The 22,848-nt window shown below is 39.7% G+C and overlaps 1 protein-coding gene across 2 annotated transcripts in view; it reads left to right on the forward strand.

Moving 5' to 3' along the window:
- Window positions 1-22,361, forward strand: part of LOC102226112 (neurocan core protein-like) — a 50,978-nt gene extending 28,617 nt beyond the window's left edge. For both annotated transcript variants that reach the window (XM_023335208.1, XM_023335209.1), the window contains exons 12-20: window positions 2,847-3,989; window positions 7,893-8,009; window positions 10,897-11,010; window positions 13,401-13,452; window positions 13,609-13,715; window positions 14,015-14,097; window positions 18,777-18,921; window positions 19,869-20,051; window positions 21,022-22,361. In XM_023335208.1, coding sequence (XP_023190976.1) covers window positions 2,847-3,989; window positions 7,893-8,009; window positions 10,897-11,010; window positions 13,401-13,452; window positions 13,609-13,715; window positions 14,015-14,097; window positions 18,777-18,921; window positions 19,869-20,051; window positions 21,022-21,140 — 2,063 coding nt within the window. In that variant the 3' untranslated portion in view covers window positions 21,141-22,361. The remainder of the gene's footprint in view (window positions 1-2,846; window positions 3,990-7,892; window positions 8,010-10,896; window positions 11,011-13,400; window positions 13,453-13,608; window positions 13,716-14,014; window positions 14,098-18,776; window positions 18,922-19,868; window positions 20,052-21,021) is intronic.
- Window positions 22,362-22,848: the final 487 nt, after the last annotated feature.

Below are 22,848 nucleotides of genomic sequence, written 5' to 3' on the forward strand. Positions count from 1 at the left end.
TTCCTAACGCTTCATAGCGTCCCTGTGGAAAGGGACTAGAACATGAGAGGAGAAACTGTGTTCCTCTTCTCTTTTTTTAAATGAGCTAATGTGTTTTTTTTCTAACCATTGTCCTTCAGATCCACTACTCTGCACATCTTAGATGTTTTTCTGCTACACAAGACTTGATGGGGTCATTAAAAGGCTTCCTCTGAACTTTACGACATGCTGAGAGAGTAATTTGTCCAATTAAACCGCGTGTGTTAAAGTGAGGGAACATCTAAAACATGCAGGGCAGGTGGCCCCAAGCACCAAGATTAGGAAGTGACTCTGAGTTCAGGTATAAGTTCGAAGAAGAGGATTTTAACAGATTACTCTAACACACGAATGATACATTGTCTTGTGGAAAGATTTATGTCCCTTTAGCTTCACATTTCTTCATTAAAACCACTAACTTCAAAATCAAGTTGTTTGTTTTTATCTGTGTTAGAACGTAGGCAATAATTCAGTTGCATTGTTTTTATTCAAAAGATCATCCCATAATCTTTGATCAAAATAGATTTTCACTTTTTTTTTTGTTTTTTACAAGTTGACGTTAAAAGTTTGAACACCTGTGAAAACAGCCAGGTCAGGTGAGATGCTGATAAAAATCCCAATTATGTACATAAGCTGTGAGTTTACCTTTCCAGAGAGAGACCATTTGATAAAATCCTTATCAGGTGAAGACAACCATAACATTCAATCTCCAGCTCTTTCAGAGTTTGTTTGTTTATGTGTTCTTACTTACTTATTAATTATACTAGTGTGATTATTAATAGTTTAACATACACACAGAGACAAAGACCTTTATACCTGGAGACATGTCCTAAGGTCTGGTGAAACTAAAGTGTAACTATTTGACCATCATTACATTTGGAGGAAAAACACAACCCCAATTTCAAAATATGTTGTGGGACTTTATTACTGCTGCAGGAGGAACTGGTGCACTTCATAAAATAGATGGCATCAAGAAGAAAGGCTGTTATGTAGAAATATTAAAGCAAAATCTAAAGAATTCAGCCAGGAAGTTAAAGCTTGGACACAGATTGGTCTCCCAAATGGACAATAACCTGAAGCATAAAGCTAAGTGATTACAAAGTGGCTTATTGATGACAAAGTTAATGTTTTAGTGCAATCATCACACCACTCTGATCTTAATCCTATGGAGATTGTATTGGTAGGTCTGAAAAGGCGCGTTAGAGTGAGGCGATTTCATAGCTTGTGGAAGAAAACCTAAGAGGTTTGACACCTGTCATCCAGTTTAAAGGCAGTGTTACGAAATGCTGTGGAAATGTATGTAAACTTCTGATTTTGATGTCATTGATAAATACATTTGACATATTCTTTCTCTCAGTATTGTGGCATTTAGTAAATAGACATAATTTTGTAGTTTATTAACCTAAAACAAAAAGTTTAGTCTGATTTAAGTTAACTTCAGACAGAGTGGGAAAAAAAATTGTCTTTTTATTTGGTGTATGTAAACTCCTGGTTTCAATTGTATTTTCTGATTTCAAAAAGATAATTTACTCTTCAGAGAAACAGACTTTTGATCAACATGAGACTCAAATATAAAAAAAGAGACTTATGATTGATTGGTTGATATGATTTTTTAATACATGCAGATTTTTCCCATGCATTGTGCGCAATCTTAGCATTGGGAGATGTATTCACCTTCTCTTCCACATTGCCACAGTTTTATTTTACTACTTTATGAAATAGTGTAGTTGGAACTTGCTGTCCAACTCTACATGATTGTGTTTCTCAACATGCCTCAAAGAAATGGCAGCCTCTTCAACTTCAGAGCCTGCAGGTAGATACTGTGGCTCTGGAGTGGTTTCCAGCTGAAATAGGTCTGAAATATCCAAAGGATATGTTTTAGATGTAACATGCAGTGTGTGCCAAATACGGTGTCAAGCAAGCTAAAATGCTTGCAGGCATCACTGCAGTAAATAAAGGATTTCAGTGTGAACAGCGGAGGAGGTACATGTGTAAGAAAAGCGCAAACTGCTATATAGGATTGAAGAGTGCCGACAAACTGAAGTCAGGCTGACCTTTCTGTGCGGCTCAGTCTGCCTCTTCTGTAGGAGTCTTAACAAGCTGTGATTGATGGCAGGCCTAACAGCTACCATCAATATTAGACACAATCGTTAGTTTAAAAAGTACATAGTTGTCCTTTAACACTCATAAATATGACTTACTTTGACAAATTCAAGTTTCCTTCACACTTGATTCCAGAGTAATTTCTGGAGAAGCAGTGAAATACAACCGTTTACAGATATTTTTTACAATATTCCCACATTGTTTCAGGAGTTCAACAGAGGTGTGTACTGTATATTGACACCAGATGGAGGTGGTTTACCCTGCTGATTTAGCTCTTTGGAAACTTAAACATATCTTTGTGTGTTTGATGTGTTCTTAAAAGTCAGAATTTCCAAGGTCAAAGTTGGAAATATCAATTCTGAGGTTAGAATTTCCTCTTGGACATTGAAGATCAATAAGAAGACCTGATTTAAAATAGATTATGGCTGGGTGAAGCACCCATAAAGCATGTCTGCCCTTTTGAGGGTTTATATCTCAATTAACCAGTGCTGCCACTTGTCCCTTTAGTGTTTAATTACATACAATGTTTTGTAATTGATGCACTATTTTCCTCCCAATTATTAATATTTCACTGCTTCGTGTTGGCCTGTCTCATAAAATGCCAACATACAAAGTTTGTGGCTGTAGATTGACAAAATCTGGAAGCATTCAAGTGATGTGAATATTTTTACAAAGTCTTATTTTTGTCTTTTGCTTCTCTGTCGTCGTTATTTTCTTATTTTTCACAGGTCTATTTTCCTGGGGGCGCTCATGGTTCAGCAGCCCCCCTGCGGCGTCTGCACCGTCCAGAGAAAATTCTCCCACACACCCAGCATCCACTCTGACTTCCTCCAGTGACTCTCTGACAACAGAGACCTTCACAAGCTCGGAGACCCACACCCTCATTCCCTCCAGCTCATCACCTGAAGTCTCCAGTAAGGAACCCTGGATCACTGTCCAAATGGAGACCACGACCAAGCTGGCAGACAAGAGAGCGGAGACCGTGACCTCCAGGGCCAGTGGCAGGGGAGGAAGAGGAAGGGGGAAGAAACACAGAGGGGAGGATAGGAGCAGAGGAGAAGACAAAAGGAGAGGAGAGGAGAGAGGGAAAGCAGAGGAGGAGGGGAGTGGTGAAATCACCGGTGCAGAGGCAAAAGGGGAGATTCAAGTCTCACGGCGACCGGCTGACAGTAAACCTAGAGAGCGATCCAGAGAAAGATCCAGAGAGAGGGGTCATAGAAAAGGACAGTCCACCACAACCACCACAACCACAGCCACCAGTCCACTGGTGACCACAGAGATGACCACAACTGGGACTGAGGACGACTCCTCTACAGCCAGAGATCAGACCACGCTATCGGCAACAGAAAACTCCTCTCTGTCTACCCCACAGGAGACAATTCAAACTCTGTCATCTTCTCCATCTCTAATTTCATCACCCTCACCATTCATATCCTCCTCTCCATCAGCAGAGTCCCTGTTAGAGTCTCAACCTTCCCACCCATCCCCATCCCACGCCTCTACTTCCTCCTTCTCACCTCCAAGCAGTTCCTTCTCCCCATCCTATTCCCAGATCCCAACCCTGACTCCATCACTACCACCAACCTCTTCCCACTCTACTACTGAGACTCAAACCACAGGATTGGTTCCTTCACTTCAGGCAAATGTCAAGGACAACTCCAATGACTCCCTAGCATCCCTTCCCTTTGTCCTAGAGGAGAAGGTGAATGGCTCTCTGGAGTATCCGCTGTCTCTGTTGGGGCCCCAGGATGACGAGGAGTCCGCTTGGTCTCACGCTGTGGGATCAGGGACCATCTTACCTGGTGTATCGGATGAAGACAGCATCCGGGGAGAAGGAGGCAACATCAGCACCACAACTGTCAGTCCAACAGGTAAGCATGAGTCTGATTTTAGACATTAAACTTGGCTGCAATATATGTTAGTTTTTTGAAAGCAAGTCAAAGAAAGTCTTCTTTCACTGTTGTTGTGGTGGACCTCACCTCATGCAGTTATTGTGTCCGATGCATCCCCAAACAAAGGTTCACAGTCAGAGATGTTGTAGTTTCATAACTTACGATGTGTGATTTAATATCAAACCACAAACAACTAATCCAAAGTTGGGCAACTTGGCTAGTTCTTCTCCCTATTGGATAATGTAGGGTTTCTTTTTTACTCTATTTAAAGTAGTTTCAACATCAACAGAAAACCAAAGAGAAACAAAAACGTTGCTTTCCGAATAAACTTACCCGACTCTGAAAACTTGTTTGTAAAATTTAGATCATGGGCGCCGCGTTGGCTTCTTCTGGAAGTTTATTTTCTGACACATTGAGGGAGTCTTTTGTCTGTTAGCTCTGACAAAAGACTCCCTCTTTTGTCAGAGGGAGTCTGCCAAAAACTGCTGGAGGAAACACCCGCCCTTTGACCTCTGAGCCATCCACTCTGTTCTCCCTTCAGGTGGTGGTCTGTCTACCTTTTTACCATTTTTTTCTTCCTTTGCAAATTTCCAACCCAAGTTTTTGAGGTATAAAAATGCTCCACAAATAAATCATCACAACATGAGTGTGCCCTAAAAGCATAGTTTGGAAGCATTGCAAGTTCACATTTTGCACTTAAATCCTGCTGTTTTTGACCAAGTTTACATTCATGCTGATTTTATTCCTGGCAGATTTAGGTTTAAAATTGTTTCCAGTTTTAAACCTAAAATTTTATCAGTTTGTTTCTGATAACAAAAAATCATGCATATCTGAAAAGATAACAAAACAATATAAAAGATGTAATCATTTTAATTTACAAGTTATTTCTTAGTTGACTAAGTTATTGAAAATCATTTATACCCCTCTTAATAATGACGGGGCAGAGGGGCCATTTTTGTTGTTGCAGCTACAGTAAATAAAGCCATCTTAATTGCTGAGCATCACTTTGTATATCAGTCTCTATCAGATTTAAGATTGGACTCTGGCTAGACCAATTAAAACCACAATATTACTGCCAGTCAGAAGAAACATGTTGATCTTTCTTTTTTTAAATGACCTAAAAATCTAGAAACAAATCTCCCAGAGGTATCAATAAATTCTAGCTAGTCAGGACCAAATATAGTCTAATGTTTTGGACGCTGGCAATATGCTATTACATTTCTTAGATGCATTTTTAGATTATATTTGACTTGTACAAAACATGTCTGCAAAAAGTCAAGTGTGTTTAATGTATAAAAACAGATGATGTGTCAGTGAATTATTTTAACCACTACCTGAATTTAATGCCAAGGCATCCAGAGAAGGGTAGGAGGAAGGATAACCTCAGGAAAATGGAATTCAGATGGGAAAAATAAAAATTTCTCTCCACCATCTGATAATAATCTCTGTTTTTTTTAGCTTATTGTGATAATGCCAGCGAGCTAGACAACACATGTCCCAGCGAGACACGTTGTTTTTGAAGTTGCTTTGTGTGAAAATAATCCTCCATTACAGCATGTCTGCCTGCATGAATAAAAAAGATATTAATCTTGGTTCCGATCATTTAAAAGAAGCAGAATCTTCCTTTAAGTCTGTTTTTCATTTTCTCTGACCTTGCCATTGGCTGATTTATTCAGCATACTCCCCGCTCTGCCGCCCCACCTCTTCAGTGCGAGCCTTTTATTTCCACTACAAGTCGACGACACGCACGCGCCTTCCACCAAACAAAAAACCTCCATGATTAAGTCTGCTAGCACGACGACATCTCAGTCAAGCGCCGAACCGGCCACCTGGTTTACTACATATTACTTGCTTGATAATGAGGGCAGATCCACAAAACATCCCATCTCTGGGTGTTTTAAAGAACCCCCCGTGGGCATGATGCCATCGCACATTTTCGCACCGATGTATTTTTGTTGCCTCTGAAAGCGGCTCATGTCTGCAGCAGGCGTTTTGAAACACTTCCTCGGGGGGAGAGAGAGGACTCTGCAGATGGAGAACAGCTGTAAACTGTATCGACAAAGGAGCCGAGGGCAACCATCTGGGCTGCTGGGGCTCGGTATGAGGGCTGATTGATTGACTGAGAGACCCTGGAGCCATAGAGGGCCATAAACACACACACACGCACACACACGCTGATGTCTTTGCCACACCAGCAGCAGAAGTGAATGGATGCAGGAGACTGGACTTGAATAACGACCCCCATCTTCTGCTTCTGTTTCGTGAACTTCAGCACTTGTTCTGGCCCTGTTGGTTGTAGAGTTTGGATGCTGGTGACGGTCAGCATGTGTTCGGCTCAATGGACGATGGAGCACTTCCTCTGTCGGTTCAATCACAGAGAGCGAACTGAAAGTAGAAACCTCAGGTTGGATTGCAGGACATTCGGCAGCTCGTCAACTCTCACATTACTTTCCACTGACCTGAGCTTCTTTCCGTAACTTTATATTCCATCGAAGATTTTTTATGTTTTGTTGTCACCCTTTTTTTGTGTGCTGTCCTTCTAAAAAACTAGCTCACACTTTCATCACTCTCCAAATGCAGATAATATATTAGCTTATTATCAGGATTTTTAGCTCATTGTTGACGTTGTTTGAGCTGCTGCTGGTGTGCAGGCCACTCTGTCAGCTCCTCCCAGAGAATATAGATTTTTCTGCACCACTCGCTTTAATGAACGGCCAATTCCTGCACGGTTTACCCAGCGCTCACACGAGTTCTTTCATAAATCTTCTTCTGCTATAACAGCTGATGTGTCTGTCAGGATGGGCGATGACCTTGACTGATGCGTTGGCTGGGGCTGACGTATGGAAAATGAAATGCACGGATGTTTTTCAGCTCCTGACTTCAGCAGAATTCAAAGAGGCAGCAGAGAGGAGTAGTGGGACATATTAATTATGCGGCAAGGCTGTAGCTTGGTGCCCATGAGAAGTTCACATACTTTCATCATATCGTGAATATTTCATGAATTATTTTATGTTCGTTGATTTGTTTATATATTTTTTAGCCAAACTTAAGTCAATTTTGAAAACAAGAATTTGATTTTGCTTCATTTAAAACAATTATATCATTTTTGTACCATGCATAAAATTGGGTTTAGTTTCAGGGCAAACCGAAGCCAAAGTAATGATGTTTTTATTTTTATTTTGTACCCCGCACCAAACCCAAACAGACAAGCCTGCAACCCCCACTCCCCCGGCCGTCCTCCGGAAAGCAGCCTTCAGTGTCGGAGACGGAGCTGGAAGAACAAAGACTCCCACAACTGAGCTTTTCTATGCCCAGACTGAACGAGCCACAGCTTTCCAAAGACCTTAAGTTGCAATAATGAGCGGATCAGGAGGGAAACACGTGGTGACTGGCCCATTGATATGGAAATTTGTGTTTGTAGAAGGGGGAGAGGGAGGAGGGGGCGACCACACACACGCAGACATTTAGGGGATGAATGAAGCACTCAGCGGGAGGTCTGCTCATTTCTGTTGAGGATGGCTAATGTCTGAAGTTCTCACGCTGCCCACTACGCCTGGCGGAGCTAGCCGAGGCTCGCTTTCCATATGGTAACCATGACAACGGTGGCTGTAAGTGGATGGCGGGGTTGATGCGATCCGGACCCGTTTGAACAGACGTGGGGAGGGAATATGTTTTTTGGGTGAACGGCACCGATGATAAACTATTTGGGATGTTGTTTTTTTTTTGTTGTTGTTGTTTCTGGTTAATAAACTGATCTCACATCAAAATCCTCCTAATCATCCAGGATTAACACGGAAATAATGACCGGCTTGGATCTATTTGACCATGAATTCACAGAATCACTAATTAACTCTGTCTCTCGTGCTCTTCTGTCTCGTTTAGCTGAGGTGGAGCCCTGCGTGACTAACCCGTGTCTGCACGGAGGAAAGTGCCTTCCTCAGGGGACGGGCTACAGCTGCTACTGCCCACAAGGATACGCTGGGGAGAACTGTGAGATCGGTGGGTGAGCGACACGCACGCACACACACACACACACACACGCACACACACACACACACACACACACACACACACACACACACACACACACACACACCCACACACACACGCACGCACACACACACACACACACACACACACTCCAAGCGAACACACAGTTTGACATGATTTCAGTGAGTCAGCCCTTACATAATGAAACAAGGCTCTCCAACGGATGATTGGCAGGTCAAAGGCCACGCTGCTCCCCCCTAGACTGGAGGAGAGGCTTCAAGGTCATGAGACTGTCAGAGTAGGATGATCATTTGGATTCCTCAAAGTTAAACTTCAGAGTTTACATAAAGATTTCTGGGGGGGGGTTCTTTTATTTTTCTGCTTCTTGGTGGGTGCCCTAGTTTGGCTCAAATGTCTGCTTGCTCTGAATCGTCTCCATAACTTGCCATTACATTCAAAACAATTCAATAGAGTTTTTTAATATTTAAGGTTGAATTGATCTCTTGCCCCTTGAGAAATAAACAATAGCTCCTCTAATGATCATAATTAAAAATGATAAAAGAATCGATTTTGATTCAGTTGTAAAAACATTTAAATTGCGTCTAATACATTGCTAGACAATTATTCCACACCCAGAGGGTTTACTTGCTGCTGTCTTATTATTCATTTAGGTCAACAACATATTGTCTCTTGAGAGGTATGTATATAGCGTTAAAGTAGTTCTAATTTTTGAGCTATTCTGTTTCTTTATGTTGTAAGCGTCAAAGCAGCCAGTTTCACCTCTAATCTTTTAAGGTTGTTTTCATCTGTAGTGCTTCAGCTTTTCTGAAGGTCTTTCAAAGTTTTTCTTTGGAGTTTTGCAGCTTTTTAGAAATTTTCAGCTCAGCAAATGATCATCCTTAGAAAAATGTTGTTGTTGTTTAAGTTATGGAACATTATCGATGAATCACTCTGAGATAAAGAGCTTCTACATAAAAGGGAAAACTAGGGCTGTTTCAAAGCACAACAGCATCCTTAGAAAAGAACTGCTTTTTATTGGATCTTTATGCAATTTGTTTCTGGCAAACGGTTACCACAAAGACATACAGGGCCTATAAAAACTATTCACAACCTCAGATTTACTCTTTTTGTTGCATTTCCATATCAGTAATGAGCAACAAAATTGAACAAAAACTCTTCTGTGAAAGTGGAAACTGATTTCTACAAAATAATGACAAATTAATAAAAAAATACTCCACCTAAAATAAGTGATTATATACATATTCCCCCTCTTTAAAGTGACTGACCCAATTCAACAGAGGTCCATTCAGCTGGAGTTGTCTCACGATGAGTGAAATGGACCCAAGTTCAGCGATTGTGACTCGAGTGATTGCGGTATGAAGAGCTGCAATCAGCTCTTTATGCTACAGGCAAAATATGAGGAAATACTGGAAGACAATTTGTTCCCATCTGCAAGAGAACTACAGCTTTGGAGAACATTTATTCTCCAAAGATCAGAAGCATCCAGCTGCAGCTATGTAGGAATCCACATGATATATATAAATATATATTGCATAAATAGAGAATCTTCATCAATTTCTTTTTTTATTTCTTAAGTGTTCAATGTTTCTAACTAGTATCGCACTGTAACTTGCACAACTTGTAGGAGAAATTTATAAATCTAGAATCTCTAATGAATTAGCATTTTATTTACAGCAGAAACGCAAATATTTTCTGTGTGTTTGGATATAAATTTAAGTGGTTAAAGGTTTAACTAGACCAGATGAACAATCACAAATGTACAAGCTGTCAGATTAAAGTCAGACACAACACTAAAACACCTCAACAAAGACAAACGGCTTAGAATGTTATTTTATATAATAATTTCACTTGCCTTTATAGTAGAACAGTACATCCTACTCTGTGTGAGCCTAAAGTATCCTGTGTGAATATTGATGTCCTGTCGCCGCCTGCGCTCAGAGTCTAATGATGAAATGTGGATGTCTTGGATGAGGCTGAAGGTCAATTTGGTTTGATCTGTCGAACACATTCAGCTTCTCTCAGCTGCTGACCTTTTTCCTGCTTAGCCCTGTTTTTGCTTCAAACCAAGAAACCATTAGAATGTCGGAAAGTAAATTTGATCCAGTAAATGGCTATACTGTTCTTTCACGTCTGCTTTAAATTTAAATGTATTTCTTTAGTTCTGGTGATTGTGTGCTGTGCCAGGGAGAAGACATCTATTTACTATTATAAAGTGATATTCTATTGAGCTCTGCAGAGAAATACTGTCTTCCCCTACCTTGATTTTGCCCTGAGCGTACGCTACTGTACAGCAGCTGCCTTGAGTTTCTGAAAGCCGCCTCAGCAGGGGGGGGGGGGATCTGCCAGAACAAGGGGGGCTCAGCCCAGACCCTCAGCTGGGTGCAGACTGATCTGCTGAGTCATACAACAAAATTTATGACAGCACTGTCATTGAATTAACGAACATAATGTATAGAGGCAGACATGTTGCTCTCATGCCTTTATTTGTAGATAAAGACAATATGCATAAGAAAGCATTAGGCTCTGTAAACATAATAACACTTCAAAGCCTCTCAAAGTGCCTTCCTCTACAAGAGAATGAGCACAAACAATAAAAGTGGGGGGAGATTAGCCTGTTTGTATTCCCCTCACATCCTGTTTGAATTATGATAATGTACTCACCAACAAGGACACATTTTACTATTTAAGGCAGAACTAATCACCAGCTCATTTTGTTTCGGAATCTGAATTGCAACGCTGTTTTTTTTTTTTTGTTTGTTTTTTCCAGGTCTCTCAGTAAACCAGACATGAGCAGAATACATTATGTCTAATTTGAACCCTAATGAAATCTAAATCTGGTCTGTTCCTGCTGCTTTTTTTTCTCCCCTCCACACAGACGTCGACGACTGCCAGTCCGAGCCTTGTGAAAATGGAGGAACTTGCGTCGACAAGATTGATTCATTCCTCTGCCTCTGCCTGCCAAGCTACGGAGGAGACACATGTGAGAAAGGTGAGAGAGGGAGTGCTGCAGTCATGCACACATTGAGAAATCTGATGATTCCCAACTGAGGGAGTGACATTTTTTTGTCTCTTTTTTTTTTTTTTTGCTTGTTCAAAAGAAATGTTGGTAGAAAGCAGAGCGGCAACTAATTTGTTGCTTGCGACCACGCTGACGAGTTTTCTTCTCAACGATTTCCAGTCACCCCATTGTTGGTTTTGAAAGGATTGAAGCTTGCTCTGCAGGAGGAAATAATCCTAATCAATGTGCAGGATCTGTTGGCGCTGTGTGTCAAAGCACAGCCACGTCTTAGCTCACCTTTCTGACAAGGTGTCTGCGTGTCACACAGCTGCAGGATGATGAAGTCTGACTCAAATCTCAACGGCGATCAAGTGCTTATGCCTGGATTGTGTATGATTTGCACGTTTTTTTTTCCAGTCAGCAGAAAAAGGAGCAAGCGCAGATTTCAATCGATCGCAAAATTTGCAGCAGGAATCTGCATTTCATCCCTAATTTGCAGCACTGCGTTCCAGTCTGTTTTTTTTTTTTAAGCAACTACATACATTATGATTAATGCACCAGCAGCAGTGTAGTTGAATATATTATAGTGTTAGCTGTTGGAAAAAAATATTTGCATGAATATTTTAGAGCTTTTATTGCACAGGTAACTGAACATCTACCCTTTACTGCAGATATATCTGTCATGAAAAGAGCAAAAAGAATCTTGGACACCATAAAAGAAACAATTTTGCTTCAGATGAAAGAGCAATAAGTAATACTTGTGCTACACTGCAAAGCTAGCTAAATGACAAAAAAAAATCGATCTCCTAGTAAAAATACAGCAAATAAATTATTTGTACCTGTTAAACCCAAGTGTGTTTAGATGGAGAAACCAAACGACAACCAGTTTAATGTGTTTTACTGAGATTTTATATAATAAAGCAACACAATTTAGCCTAAAACTGTAAACTGGAAAGATTTAGTAAATCCTTTTATTTAATTTCATTTACAGCAACACACATGAAAGATGTGACATCCATTAGTATTCTATTTTAGCCTAAATGAAATCCAGTACAACCAATTGCCTTCAGGTGTGACCCAATTAGTCAGCACAGTGGCCCTGAGTGTAATTTAATCTCACTGTAGAGACAGCTGTTTTGTGAAGGCCTCGGAGGTTCGTTAGAGAATATTAATGGACAAACAGCATCATGAAGACCAAACATCACAGCAGACAGGTCAGAGATAAAATTATGGAAAATTATAAAGCAAGGTGAGGCTATGAAATAGCATCCCACGAGCTCTATTCAGCCCACTGTCTGAAAAAGGAGATTTTCATGGCAGCAACCTACCAAAACATGGCCGTCCAGCCAGAATGACAGGCTATGAAAGGAAAGAGATAAACAACCAAGAAATCAGAAATCCACAACTCAAGTAGGAGTTTTTGTCAACAAACGTTATATGTGCATGCATAAAATCTGATGCTTCGGAAGAGTAAGATTAGAGTCACTGATTGAATGTTTATCTGAAACCAACAAGTCCAAATCAATAAAAATGCAATGGTTTAGATCAAAACATAATGACATGTTAGAACGGTCCAGTCAGACCTAAATCAAACCTAAGCGTTAATATTTACCCCTACTTACTCCTACCCATAATCATGCACTAATTTATGTAGCACGACCTTATAAAATACAAATAAAACACATTGAAGTTTGTGATTGCAACAGGATAAGTAAAAAAACAAACAAACAGAAATGTTAAAATGTAAAATTTGTATATATCTTTTTTCTTTTAAAAATTGTAAAGAGTAAAAAAAAAAATTAAAAATTGTATATATCATGAATATAAATTAAAATCTAGAAACCAATGCTCTATAACATGAGGCATGTTTCAATCAACAATTTGACAAAAATAAACTAAAGATTATTTGTTCTATCAGCCAGATTGATTGACATGTGCACAAAACAAAACAATTCACACTCATCACAACATACAGATGTAATGACTCCTCACCTCACTGGTTCCAGTCACATCCAGCTCCAGGTGGGAGCCTCTCTGTGTGCGTCTGCACCAGCTTAATGAGAATTAATGAATATCTGAGCTTTGCGGTTATAAATGAATGCACAGGCCTTGGTGTTATTAATGAATACCAATAGTGCAGAGACAGGGCCACATGTGCTGTGAATGGAAAGTAGGCACATATAATTATGGTTCAAGTATTTAACTTCTCCAGATGCCACAGTCATATATTTTAGTCTTTATTTGCCAAATGAGACAGAACACTCCGTCTTCCTCGCATCCTCCACAGGCTTTTCATCTAATGATTATCTGGCCTTCTGCGTTTAACTGCAATTTGAGGGGGAGATTAGTTTTACTTCTCATTTCTCTCTCGCTCTATTCAGATGTTGAAGGTTGTGAGCACGGCTGGAGGAAGTTTCATGGCCACTGCTACAGGTATGAGAGCAGATGATGTTACAATGCTGAAAAAAAAAGCTGATATCATTCATTTGTATTGCTCACACGTTTACACATTGTCCATTATTTGCTCACAAATAACCATTTAAACCTGAATTTGTGCTAAATGTGGATTCACTCGCTGTTTTCTCACAGGTACTTCAGCCACAGACACACCTGGGAGGATGCAGAGAAGGACTGCAGAGAACACAGTGCCCATCTCAGCAGCGTCCTTTCTGTCGCTGAGCAGGAGTTTATCAATGGTATGTGTGACACAACAAAAACGTAACGCAAGAGAGAATCAAAAAAAATAACTGCCGCACTTTTCAGTCAGAACCACAATAACTTAAAGTAAAATAAATAGGTGACTAAAATTGAAGCAGGACATAAAAAACATCATCTTCTAAGAGTTTAATGCAGGAGAAAACAAAGACAAAGGCAGTAAAACTAAGCAAATCCCACAAGGCTAAGAAAAAAAGAAAAAAAAGAAAAAAAGGTGTTAAAATCAACTAGTTGGGGTAATAAAACAAATCTCATCCTTACACTGCTTGCTTGTTTTTAGGTCTGGGTCATGACAACGCCTGGTTCGGTCTGAATGATCGCACAGTGGAGGAGGACTTTCAGTGGACAGACGGCAATGATCTGGTCAGCTACGACACACACTACACAAATAACAGATTTTAAAATATGCAGACAGCACTAACTCCTGCTTGATGGAAATATTAATGCTGAGGTGAAAGTTTGGATAATATATGATTAATATACAGTCATCTATCTATTAGTGTCATACAAAAACTGGCCTTACAACATACTCCAGCTCATTCTGATGGTGCGTTCACACCAAACGCGTTTTGAGCATCAGACGCGTCTGGTGTACATTCAAAATCTATGTTAAGCGTTGGGCACGCTTGATGCGTTAAACGCTCCAAACGGTACAAATCGCACCGCGCTAAACGCTAAAAACACACCTCTAATAGATTTGGATGTGAACCAGATGCACCCGATGTTCAAGATGCATTTGGTGTGAACACACCATGAGAGTTTCCCAAGGCATTCCCAGACCAGAACTGCTGTAGTCCAAGCACGTTCTGGTTCTGCCTTAATGTCTCCTTCAAAAAGGATTTTCAAACCTCAAGTTATTTCTTCAATTTTGCCAGAACCCTGAATGATGGAGCTCAAACCGTCCCTGCCTCTCAGGCTGAATGCAGCAAACCTACAGAAGAAGCTGATTAAGGCCCCAGTACATTTATTCATCTCCAAATTCATCCTACCATTAATCATGGACAAGAAACCAACATATCTGAGCTCCTCTGCTTGAGGCAAAAACTGATCCTAGACCTCCAGAGAACAACCAAGTTGATGGGTTGTGACCCTGGGGACAGCTTTGGGCCTCCCATGGCAAACTGAGCACAGGAAATTTATCGAACTGATCCAAGGACCTCAATGAACCGACACCATGTCATTTGGTGAACCTCGGAAATGTCCTGATGTCAGGCTTAGGAGGAGCAACTAGATCAAACTTTGGCTCCTGGTGCTTGGCCTGGTTTAGACCAAAACTAGTAAAGTCCTCTCCATTTGGGCCCACCAGGAGGTCAGGTGCAGTGTGAAGTAGGGTTAGCAGGTTTGGGATCCCTCAGAGCTAGTGAGCCATTGTTGCTTATCTGTTTATCGACCAGATCAACCCATGTTTTTTTCCTGAAGACTGAGTATAATGTAAGCAAAAACATGAAGAGGGATTATATGAAATCAGTAAAATATATGAACAAGCTGAAATAAAAGGAAGTACAATGAACAATATGAGTATGTTTGAATGTTTGAACGGCATTTCCAGCTGAAAGTATTTGGAAGTAGTAAGCTGTAAAAGAGTGCAAAGAGTTTTGCAGAATTTTTCTGAAATTATCGAATGTTCTTTTCATTTCAATGTGGCCCAAGAAGATCACAAAAAGATGAATATTTCATAAACCATAGAAGATATCAATGCCAAAAGACATAGCTATAATGTTCTGAATGAGCAGAATGAATATCAGAACAACCGAGTGCAGAAAAAAAGCCCACACAGTCTCTCATGAAGATCTTTACACCAGATCCTCACACTCTCAGAGACGAGTAGGAAAAAAATCCCTTTAAGCCTGTCTTAATCCCTGTGGTAGGATGTTCTAAAATAGCTAATTGGAGATGCTCCTCTAATCATTTCTTCTGAAATGTGTGGTATTACTTTTTCAGTTTTTACTTTTTTTTCTTTTAAATTAAATTTTTCTGGGCAACAATCGTTTGAATCATCGTATTGTCGTCTTCTCAGTTTCGTTCATGTATGATTAAGGCACACACTCGTTCATCCTCGCCTATGAATGTTTAATGCAAACATGTTTTGATGGAGTGTGTGAAAGAATGGGACGATGTGGGCAGATTTACTTCCCACATCTACATGTTAAAAGCAGAATTAAGGTTTTCATTCATCTGAAATAATTTCTTTAAGCTTTGAACTGATGCTGTTTTACTGCATTGGTTTAGTTGTATCAGAGATGCTGTGGTTAAGTTTGAATGTTTGCGGTAACTAAATTGGCCTCTGACTCTTCTTTTAACCCTTTGATGCAATACATGGGTCAAAAGTGACCCGGCTGAGTTTTTATCTTCTATATCTTTGCAATAAATTAATTTCATCATTCAGTATTCTAGGTATTCCTCAATTAACTTGTTTTTGATCATCATACATCCTTAATAAAATTTTTCCTTTCTTACTTTTTGAACAAAAACCCTTTTTGTATCACTACCCTTCCAATGCACAAAACGGGTCAAAAACGACCCGCATTCATTTTCCAGGTTACTTCATGTATGGTTGAGTGTTTCTATGATATACTTTTGAAATAAATTAATTTTATCATTTACTTTTCCAGATATGCAGTAAATATCTTGTTTTTGTTTACCACAAATCATCATTTTTATTTTTTCTTTCTTAAGTTATGAACAAGCACAGTTTTTGTAATTCTACATGGACAATGGACAACTTTTTCACCAGTTTTCACCAGTTTCACCAAGCTCCTCAAGAACAATCTGACCATCGTTGGGACTCTTCGCCAGAACAAGCCTGACATACCATCTATCATGAAGCCATCCAAATCACGGGAGCTTCATAGCTCGGAATTTGGATTCTATGGCAACATGACCATGGTGAGCTATGTGCAGAAGAAAGGAAAGGCTGTTGTCCTACTGAGCACCATGCATGATGACAAAGCAGTGGATAACAGCAGTCAGAAGAAGAAACCAGAAGTGATCCAGTACTACAATAAAACGAAAGGAGGAGTGGACACAATGGATCAAATGGTTAGCACAGGTCTGCGGAGAACAAGGAGGTGGCCCATGGTTCTCTGGTACAATATGCTGGATGTTGCCACACTCAATGCCTACACCAACTTGGGTGCACAACATCCTGATTATATGGGTGGTGCGAGTAATGCACGACGACTATTTATCAAGGAGCTGGGCAAAGAGCTCGTCATGCCACATATGAAGAGGCGCATGGAGGGCACACCCAAACTCCAGAAGCATATTATTGAGGCAATGGGAAGGTGTGGGTTAAAAAAAGACAGCCACCACTCAGCTACAAGAGGACATCAGACAGGAGGGCCAAAGGAAGAGGAAGAGGTGCGCGATCTGCCCAGTTTCAAAAGCCAGAAAAGCCAGTAGCTAGTGTTCCCAGTGCACTAGGCCGGTGTGCAAGGAGCACAAAAAATTAGTGATCATTTGTGAGGCATGCAAAAATTGAGATGGCAGTTTGTGTTCTACTAATGTGTTCAGTTGTGTTTTATTTTGTTTGGTCACATTTCACCAGTTTACAGTTGTTCAACCACAGATAAAGTTCAGTTCAATAGCTGTTATCTGTTATCAGGATTTATGTGTATGTGTGATAAAATGACAAACGTGTTGCAAGTATTAAATAAATAACTGTTTGGCCCCATTCACTGCTAAAGTAATTACTTGAAACTTTATTTTTTTTATAGTATTAAGACATTTAATTTTAAATCACACTTGGATGACCCATGTATAGTAATATAAAAATTATTTTTGTTCATAAAGTAGGAAACAAAAAAATAAATTAATGATCTGTGGTAATTAAAAACAAGATATTTAAAGAATACTTGGAATATTCAATCATAAAATTAATTGATTTTGAAAAACAGAGCAAAGAAAAACTCAGTCAGCATGAAATAACATGGAAAATGAATGCGGGTCATTTTTGACCCATGTTGTGCATTAGAAGGGGTGTACATATGTTGTGCATCAAAGGGTTAAATAACAACAGGCTTGATGAGTTAAAAAAAAGATAGTTTGGAACTGAGTGACTGAATTTTTAAAGCTACTTAACAATTAATTTATTACAGATTTCTTCAGCTACTTATCACACTGAAATGTTTCAGATCTTCATGTAAAAATTTACATTTTTAAATCAGACAAACATAACCAGGATAAATAGAAAAAAGTCTTTATAAATATGAATTTAATTTATGGAAAACAGGCATTTTTTGTGACCTTAGTTTAGATATGCTGGCCACTCCAAGGACAGTTCAAGGCATACAAAGCATTAGACTTCCTAAACTTTTCCAGACTACGATTTTGTATCTCATCTGTTTTTAATTTTATTTAGATCCGGGCATGATGTGTTACTTTTTTAAAACTTTAAGCCTACTTCATGTTGTGAGTCAGGCTCTGTTTAGGTGATTTATGGATCAAGATAAAGGAAAAAAAAACAAACTTGTTTGACCACAGTTGATTCATGAGATAAGAATGGAAACACTTTTTCAGAGCAGCATGCTCTGACATTGAATTAAAATTCTAACTTGTTCTTATTTGTTTGCTAAACCTCATAATTATTCTTCTAAATTGCATTATTAACATTCTTAAAGTGATAATTCAGGAAATTTGAAGTGAGATTCTGATGCATTATAATTTCTTAGTTTCATTCAAAAGTCTCTTGGCATCTTCACTTTGTACACATACAGATTAGATGTAGCAGCCACGGTTTAAAAGCTCGTCAAACAGTATTCTCACAAAACCGCCTCGACCTTTTGGGGATTTTTGTCATTTTAAGACAGTAGAGATCCACTTTCACCTTCATCCTTCGCCAACAAGCAAATAGCTTCGCCCTCTGGAACCACCTAATTGGTATTTATGCTAAATGAAGTCTTAAGAAGGGTTTATGTACTACAAGTAAGAAAACTGCTTTTTTGCTTTTAACTGAGCCTACTTGAATTATGTCTTTAAATGGTCCATTCTTGCAGGACTTACATGAAAGCACATATTGACGGTGGCTGTTTGTTGTTATGCAGGTTTATGAGAACTGGAGGGAAAGCCAGCCAGATAATTTCTTTGCAGGCGGTGAGGACTGTGTGGTGACTATTGCCCATGAGGATGGCAAGTGGAACGACGTGCCCTGCAACTACAATCTGCCCTACATCTGCAAGAAAGGCACAGGTAGGGAACAATCTGCTCACATCACCTGGGAAAGCCTTCCCTGTCAATGTAACTTCAGAAAACAATGTTCAGAATTTCACAGTAAATAAATCAATAAAGTTCCCTCGCTATGTAAAATGCATTATTCATAGGAAAAACACCACATGTGTGTTTGTGTGTGTGACAAGCTGGCCTCCTTTTAGTCATCAGTGCTCATCACCAGCTTTTGTTCCCTGTTCATGTTGTTCCTGCTTTTTTACTTTGGTAACATTTTTCATTCGCTTGACCCAAACTTTAAAGCTTCACCTTACTGATACTGTCTCATCCCCTAAAAGACTCAGAAAAATTTATGACAAACACACACTTAAGTGAAGTTGCAATTCTGCCCAAACCCATATTGATTTTTTGAGAGAAAGTGATATTAATCTCAATCTTTCTCCCATAGGTGCCTTCGGTCCCATTTATGCTCACTCCAGCTCCAGAACTGATGTTGCAATTATTGCCGGTTATTGCCAGGTTCATAAATATCATCTAAATGTCCTCTGGACAGTTTTTTACCAGGTTGCCTTAGTATTCATCCTCGCAGTTTGGGACCAAACCATTCTTACTGTGAATGCAGATAGAGCCTGTAGGAAGCAAAGGAAGTACACTGAAGACATGAAGTAAAGTTATGAGGTGCTAAAGGAGTGAGGAAACACAAGGACAGGGTGTTTGAGATCAAGGTGTTTGTTTCTTTGTCTGAAATCTCATAGATTAGTCCTCTGTAGAGACATACTCAAACCTCCCTTTGATTGTAGTTGAGCTTGACTCATCACACACACTGCCATCTGGTGGCAGTGTGTGTGTACTATCTCTCATTAGAGCGACTTTTAAATGTTTTCCTCCTACATTAAAAAAGAAACAGTGGATAAAGGATATCTATTCAGCTGTCTCCTGTTAATTTATGTGATTTGAAATATTTCTGACAGTGTTATGTGGGACCCCGCCAGCAGTGGAGAACGCTCATTTGATTGGCCGGCGGAGGTCACACTACGACATCCACTCTGTGGTGCGCTACCAATGCTCCGAGGGCTTCTACCAACGCCACATCCCGACTTCTCGCTGCCGGGCCGACGGCAGCTGGGAGCGTCCCAGGATCATCTGCACAAAGTGTGAGTTTGACTCCGAGGTCTCGTGTCAGTGGTCTTAGAGGGAACACTGTGTTATTGTTGGAACTTTCCAGATACTTTCTAGAGCTTTTTAGGAACTCAAAGGTTAACCTCTGTGAAACTTTCCTGCAGCTTATCGTCTACATCCTAGAACTCACCAGCTGTTTTCCCCGGATACTTTCCAGGAACCTAACCTGAATAGATGGTTCGTTTCCTGGATCTGAAAGGTTGTTTTGGGGGGGGATATTATTAGTTGCTTTCAGGAAGGTATACATGGCACTTTCTAGAACAGGGGTGGAGGGCCGGTCTCCTGCAACTTTTAGATGTAGCTCTACTTCAACACACCTGAGTCAAATATTAGCAGGGCTCTGGAGAACTTGATTGCATTTGGGAGGTGATTCAGCTGTTGGATTGAAGTGTGTTATACCAGGGAGATATCTAAGAGTTGCAGGACACTGGCCCTTGAAGACCAGGATTGCCCACCCCTGTTCTAGGAACTATTGGGTACTTTTTAGAACTTATCAGATACATATTGGGGAATTTTCCAGGCACTTTTTGGAACTTTTTAGAACTTATCTGGTTCCTGAATCCTGCCACTTCCTATAAAATGATCCCAAAATCAATTATATCTTTGAGCCAAAGCAAAGTAGAATGTGAAATTTTTTGTTTAATTTTTAGAAATATGAAAAGCATTTTACTTTGTTGCGCTCAGCTCAAGTGCAGCTTGACAACACCACTGAACTTTTCGCCTCTGTCTTAATTTAATTTACGGCTGTATTTTTCTGTTTTCTGAAATGCTGCTACTTTTGTTAGCTGCTGTGCCGGCTGACAAAGCTGAGTTTGTGATGTCTGAGTTTGTGGTTTCATAGTATGAAAAAAAAAAAAACGACTTTATTTCTCCTTGTGATCATTTTGTGTCCAACACTGAAACATTTTGTTCAAAGAAAATTGACATTGACGGTTTTTCCTCCAGCTCGGCATTCGCACCGATACAGACGCCATCATCACAACCAGCACCATGAACATCGCAGGAACCGGAGACACGGAGGAGAAGGCCACAAACCCAGAGAGGACGCTCAAAGCTACTACTGAACCAAATAATACAACATCCGCAACGCCTAGGTGCTAACCATGGCCCGTACAGGAAGAGAGTAGTTCCCATGTTCCTGCTTCTCCCCTTGCTCTCAGCTTAGCTTTTACTACTTTTGATAAATAAGGTCGTCTCTAACATACAGCTAACCTCCACTGTCCGATCTCTGAGTTTGGTTGTTTTGATGCTTCTTTTAATTGGGCTGTGAACACCTTTCTAACTTGTCATCCTAATTAACGATGACCCCGTCCCTTTCTGTCAGGTAGACATCAGTGTGTAAATGTGTGTGAGTGTATGCATGTCAGATGGAAAATTAGAGAAATGTCTCATTTAAAAAAAAATCAAATTTCAATCTTTTGTTCCACATCAGGGGTCTTCAACTCGTGTAAAGTTCTGCAACTTTTCGATGTGTTTCTGTTCCAATTAATTAGCAGGAGTTGACTGAATACCGAGGAAGTGATTCAGTCATTTGCTTTAGGTCTGTTGGACGAGGGACACATCTAAAAGCTGCAGGACACCGTCTCTTGAGGACTGGAATTGAAAACCACTGGTCTACATGAAAATTAACTCGTCCTAGTGTTCTGTTCCCACAGACGGCTACAATGCAAGCTAGCGTGCGTTTCTTTGTAACCCTGAGCTGTTTGTGCTTTTGCTGTGAGCTGTTGCTTTTTCTTTTTTCTTCATTAAGCTTTTTTTAATAGCTGCTCTGTTTTATTCTTACTGACATGCTTTTTCTAATACGTGCTGTTTGTGTAATGTTACTATTTATTACAGATGATCTGCTAGTGAAAAAGCTTTTTTTTGTACTTACACTCCAGGAAGTCAGTGTAACACCATTTTTCTATACCAGTTAGTAGCAAATCCTTTGATTTTTCTCTAATCTCTGGTTTGTAAATATGTTCTGTGTTATTAGCTGATCCATTGCTGGACTTTGTTCAAATCAACTCCTTCAGAATGATTTAATGGATGTGTCCCATAGACATACAGCAGATTGTGTGGCTGGGATAAGGAAAAAGCTTGAGCTAAACACTTGATTGTAACGGATTTGCTAAACATCTTGAAAATTTGCACGGCTGTGTGTATCTGATGAGTAGAATGTCACTATTTTTTCTCTTTAGTCCCTTTGATATTGGATCAGTCATCTACTTTTTTGGTGTTCCAATGACTTTTTGTCTTGCTGTTGTATTTCATTCTTAATAAAGTGAACAAAAGGAAAAGCTAAACTTTATACGTTTTCTTTAAATCGAGACCAACAACATATACTAGGTGTTGGAAAAGTTTCTGCACCCTGTGAATTTTTATTTAAATTTTATTTGAATTTTATCTGATAAATCAACAAAAAATAGGCCATCACTAAGAAGTAGAAGGAAAGTAATAGGCTGGTTTTAAAATGGTTTTCCAAATAAAAATAAATGCATCTGTGCTGCAGAGGACTAGGGATGAACAAGATCCCTAGTAATGTGATGCTATTGAATAATCAAAGTCTTCTGTAGTCATGTCATGCGGTTTATTTTTCTTTTGTGCTTAAAAAAAAGCACATAACTTGGTTAAAATAAAAACAGCTCTGGAACTGAAAACAACCAGTGACTTTCATAATGAAGCTATGAATGTTGAATGAAAAATGCTGCCAGTCGTGTTGTGAAGCCATGAGCTTTGACACAGTCTATAGTTTTAACAGCCAAACAGTCTCTAGATTCAATAATTACACTT

This window comes from Xiphophorus maculatus, chromosome 6, assembly GCF_002775205.1.
Source record: "Xiphophorus maculatus strain JP 163 A chromosome 6, X_maculatus-5.0-male, whole genome shotgun sequence".
Classification (NCBI taxonomy): domain Eukaryota; kingdom Metazoa; phylum Chordata; class Actinopteri; order Cyprinodontiformes; family Poeciliidae; genus Xiphophorus; species Xiphophorus maculatus.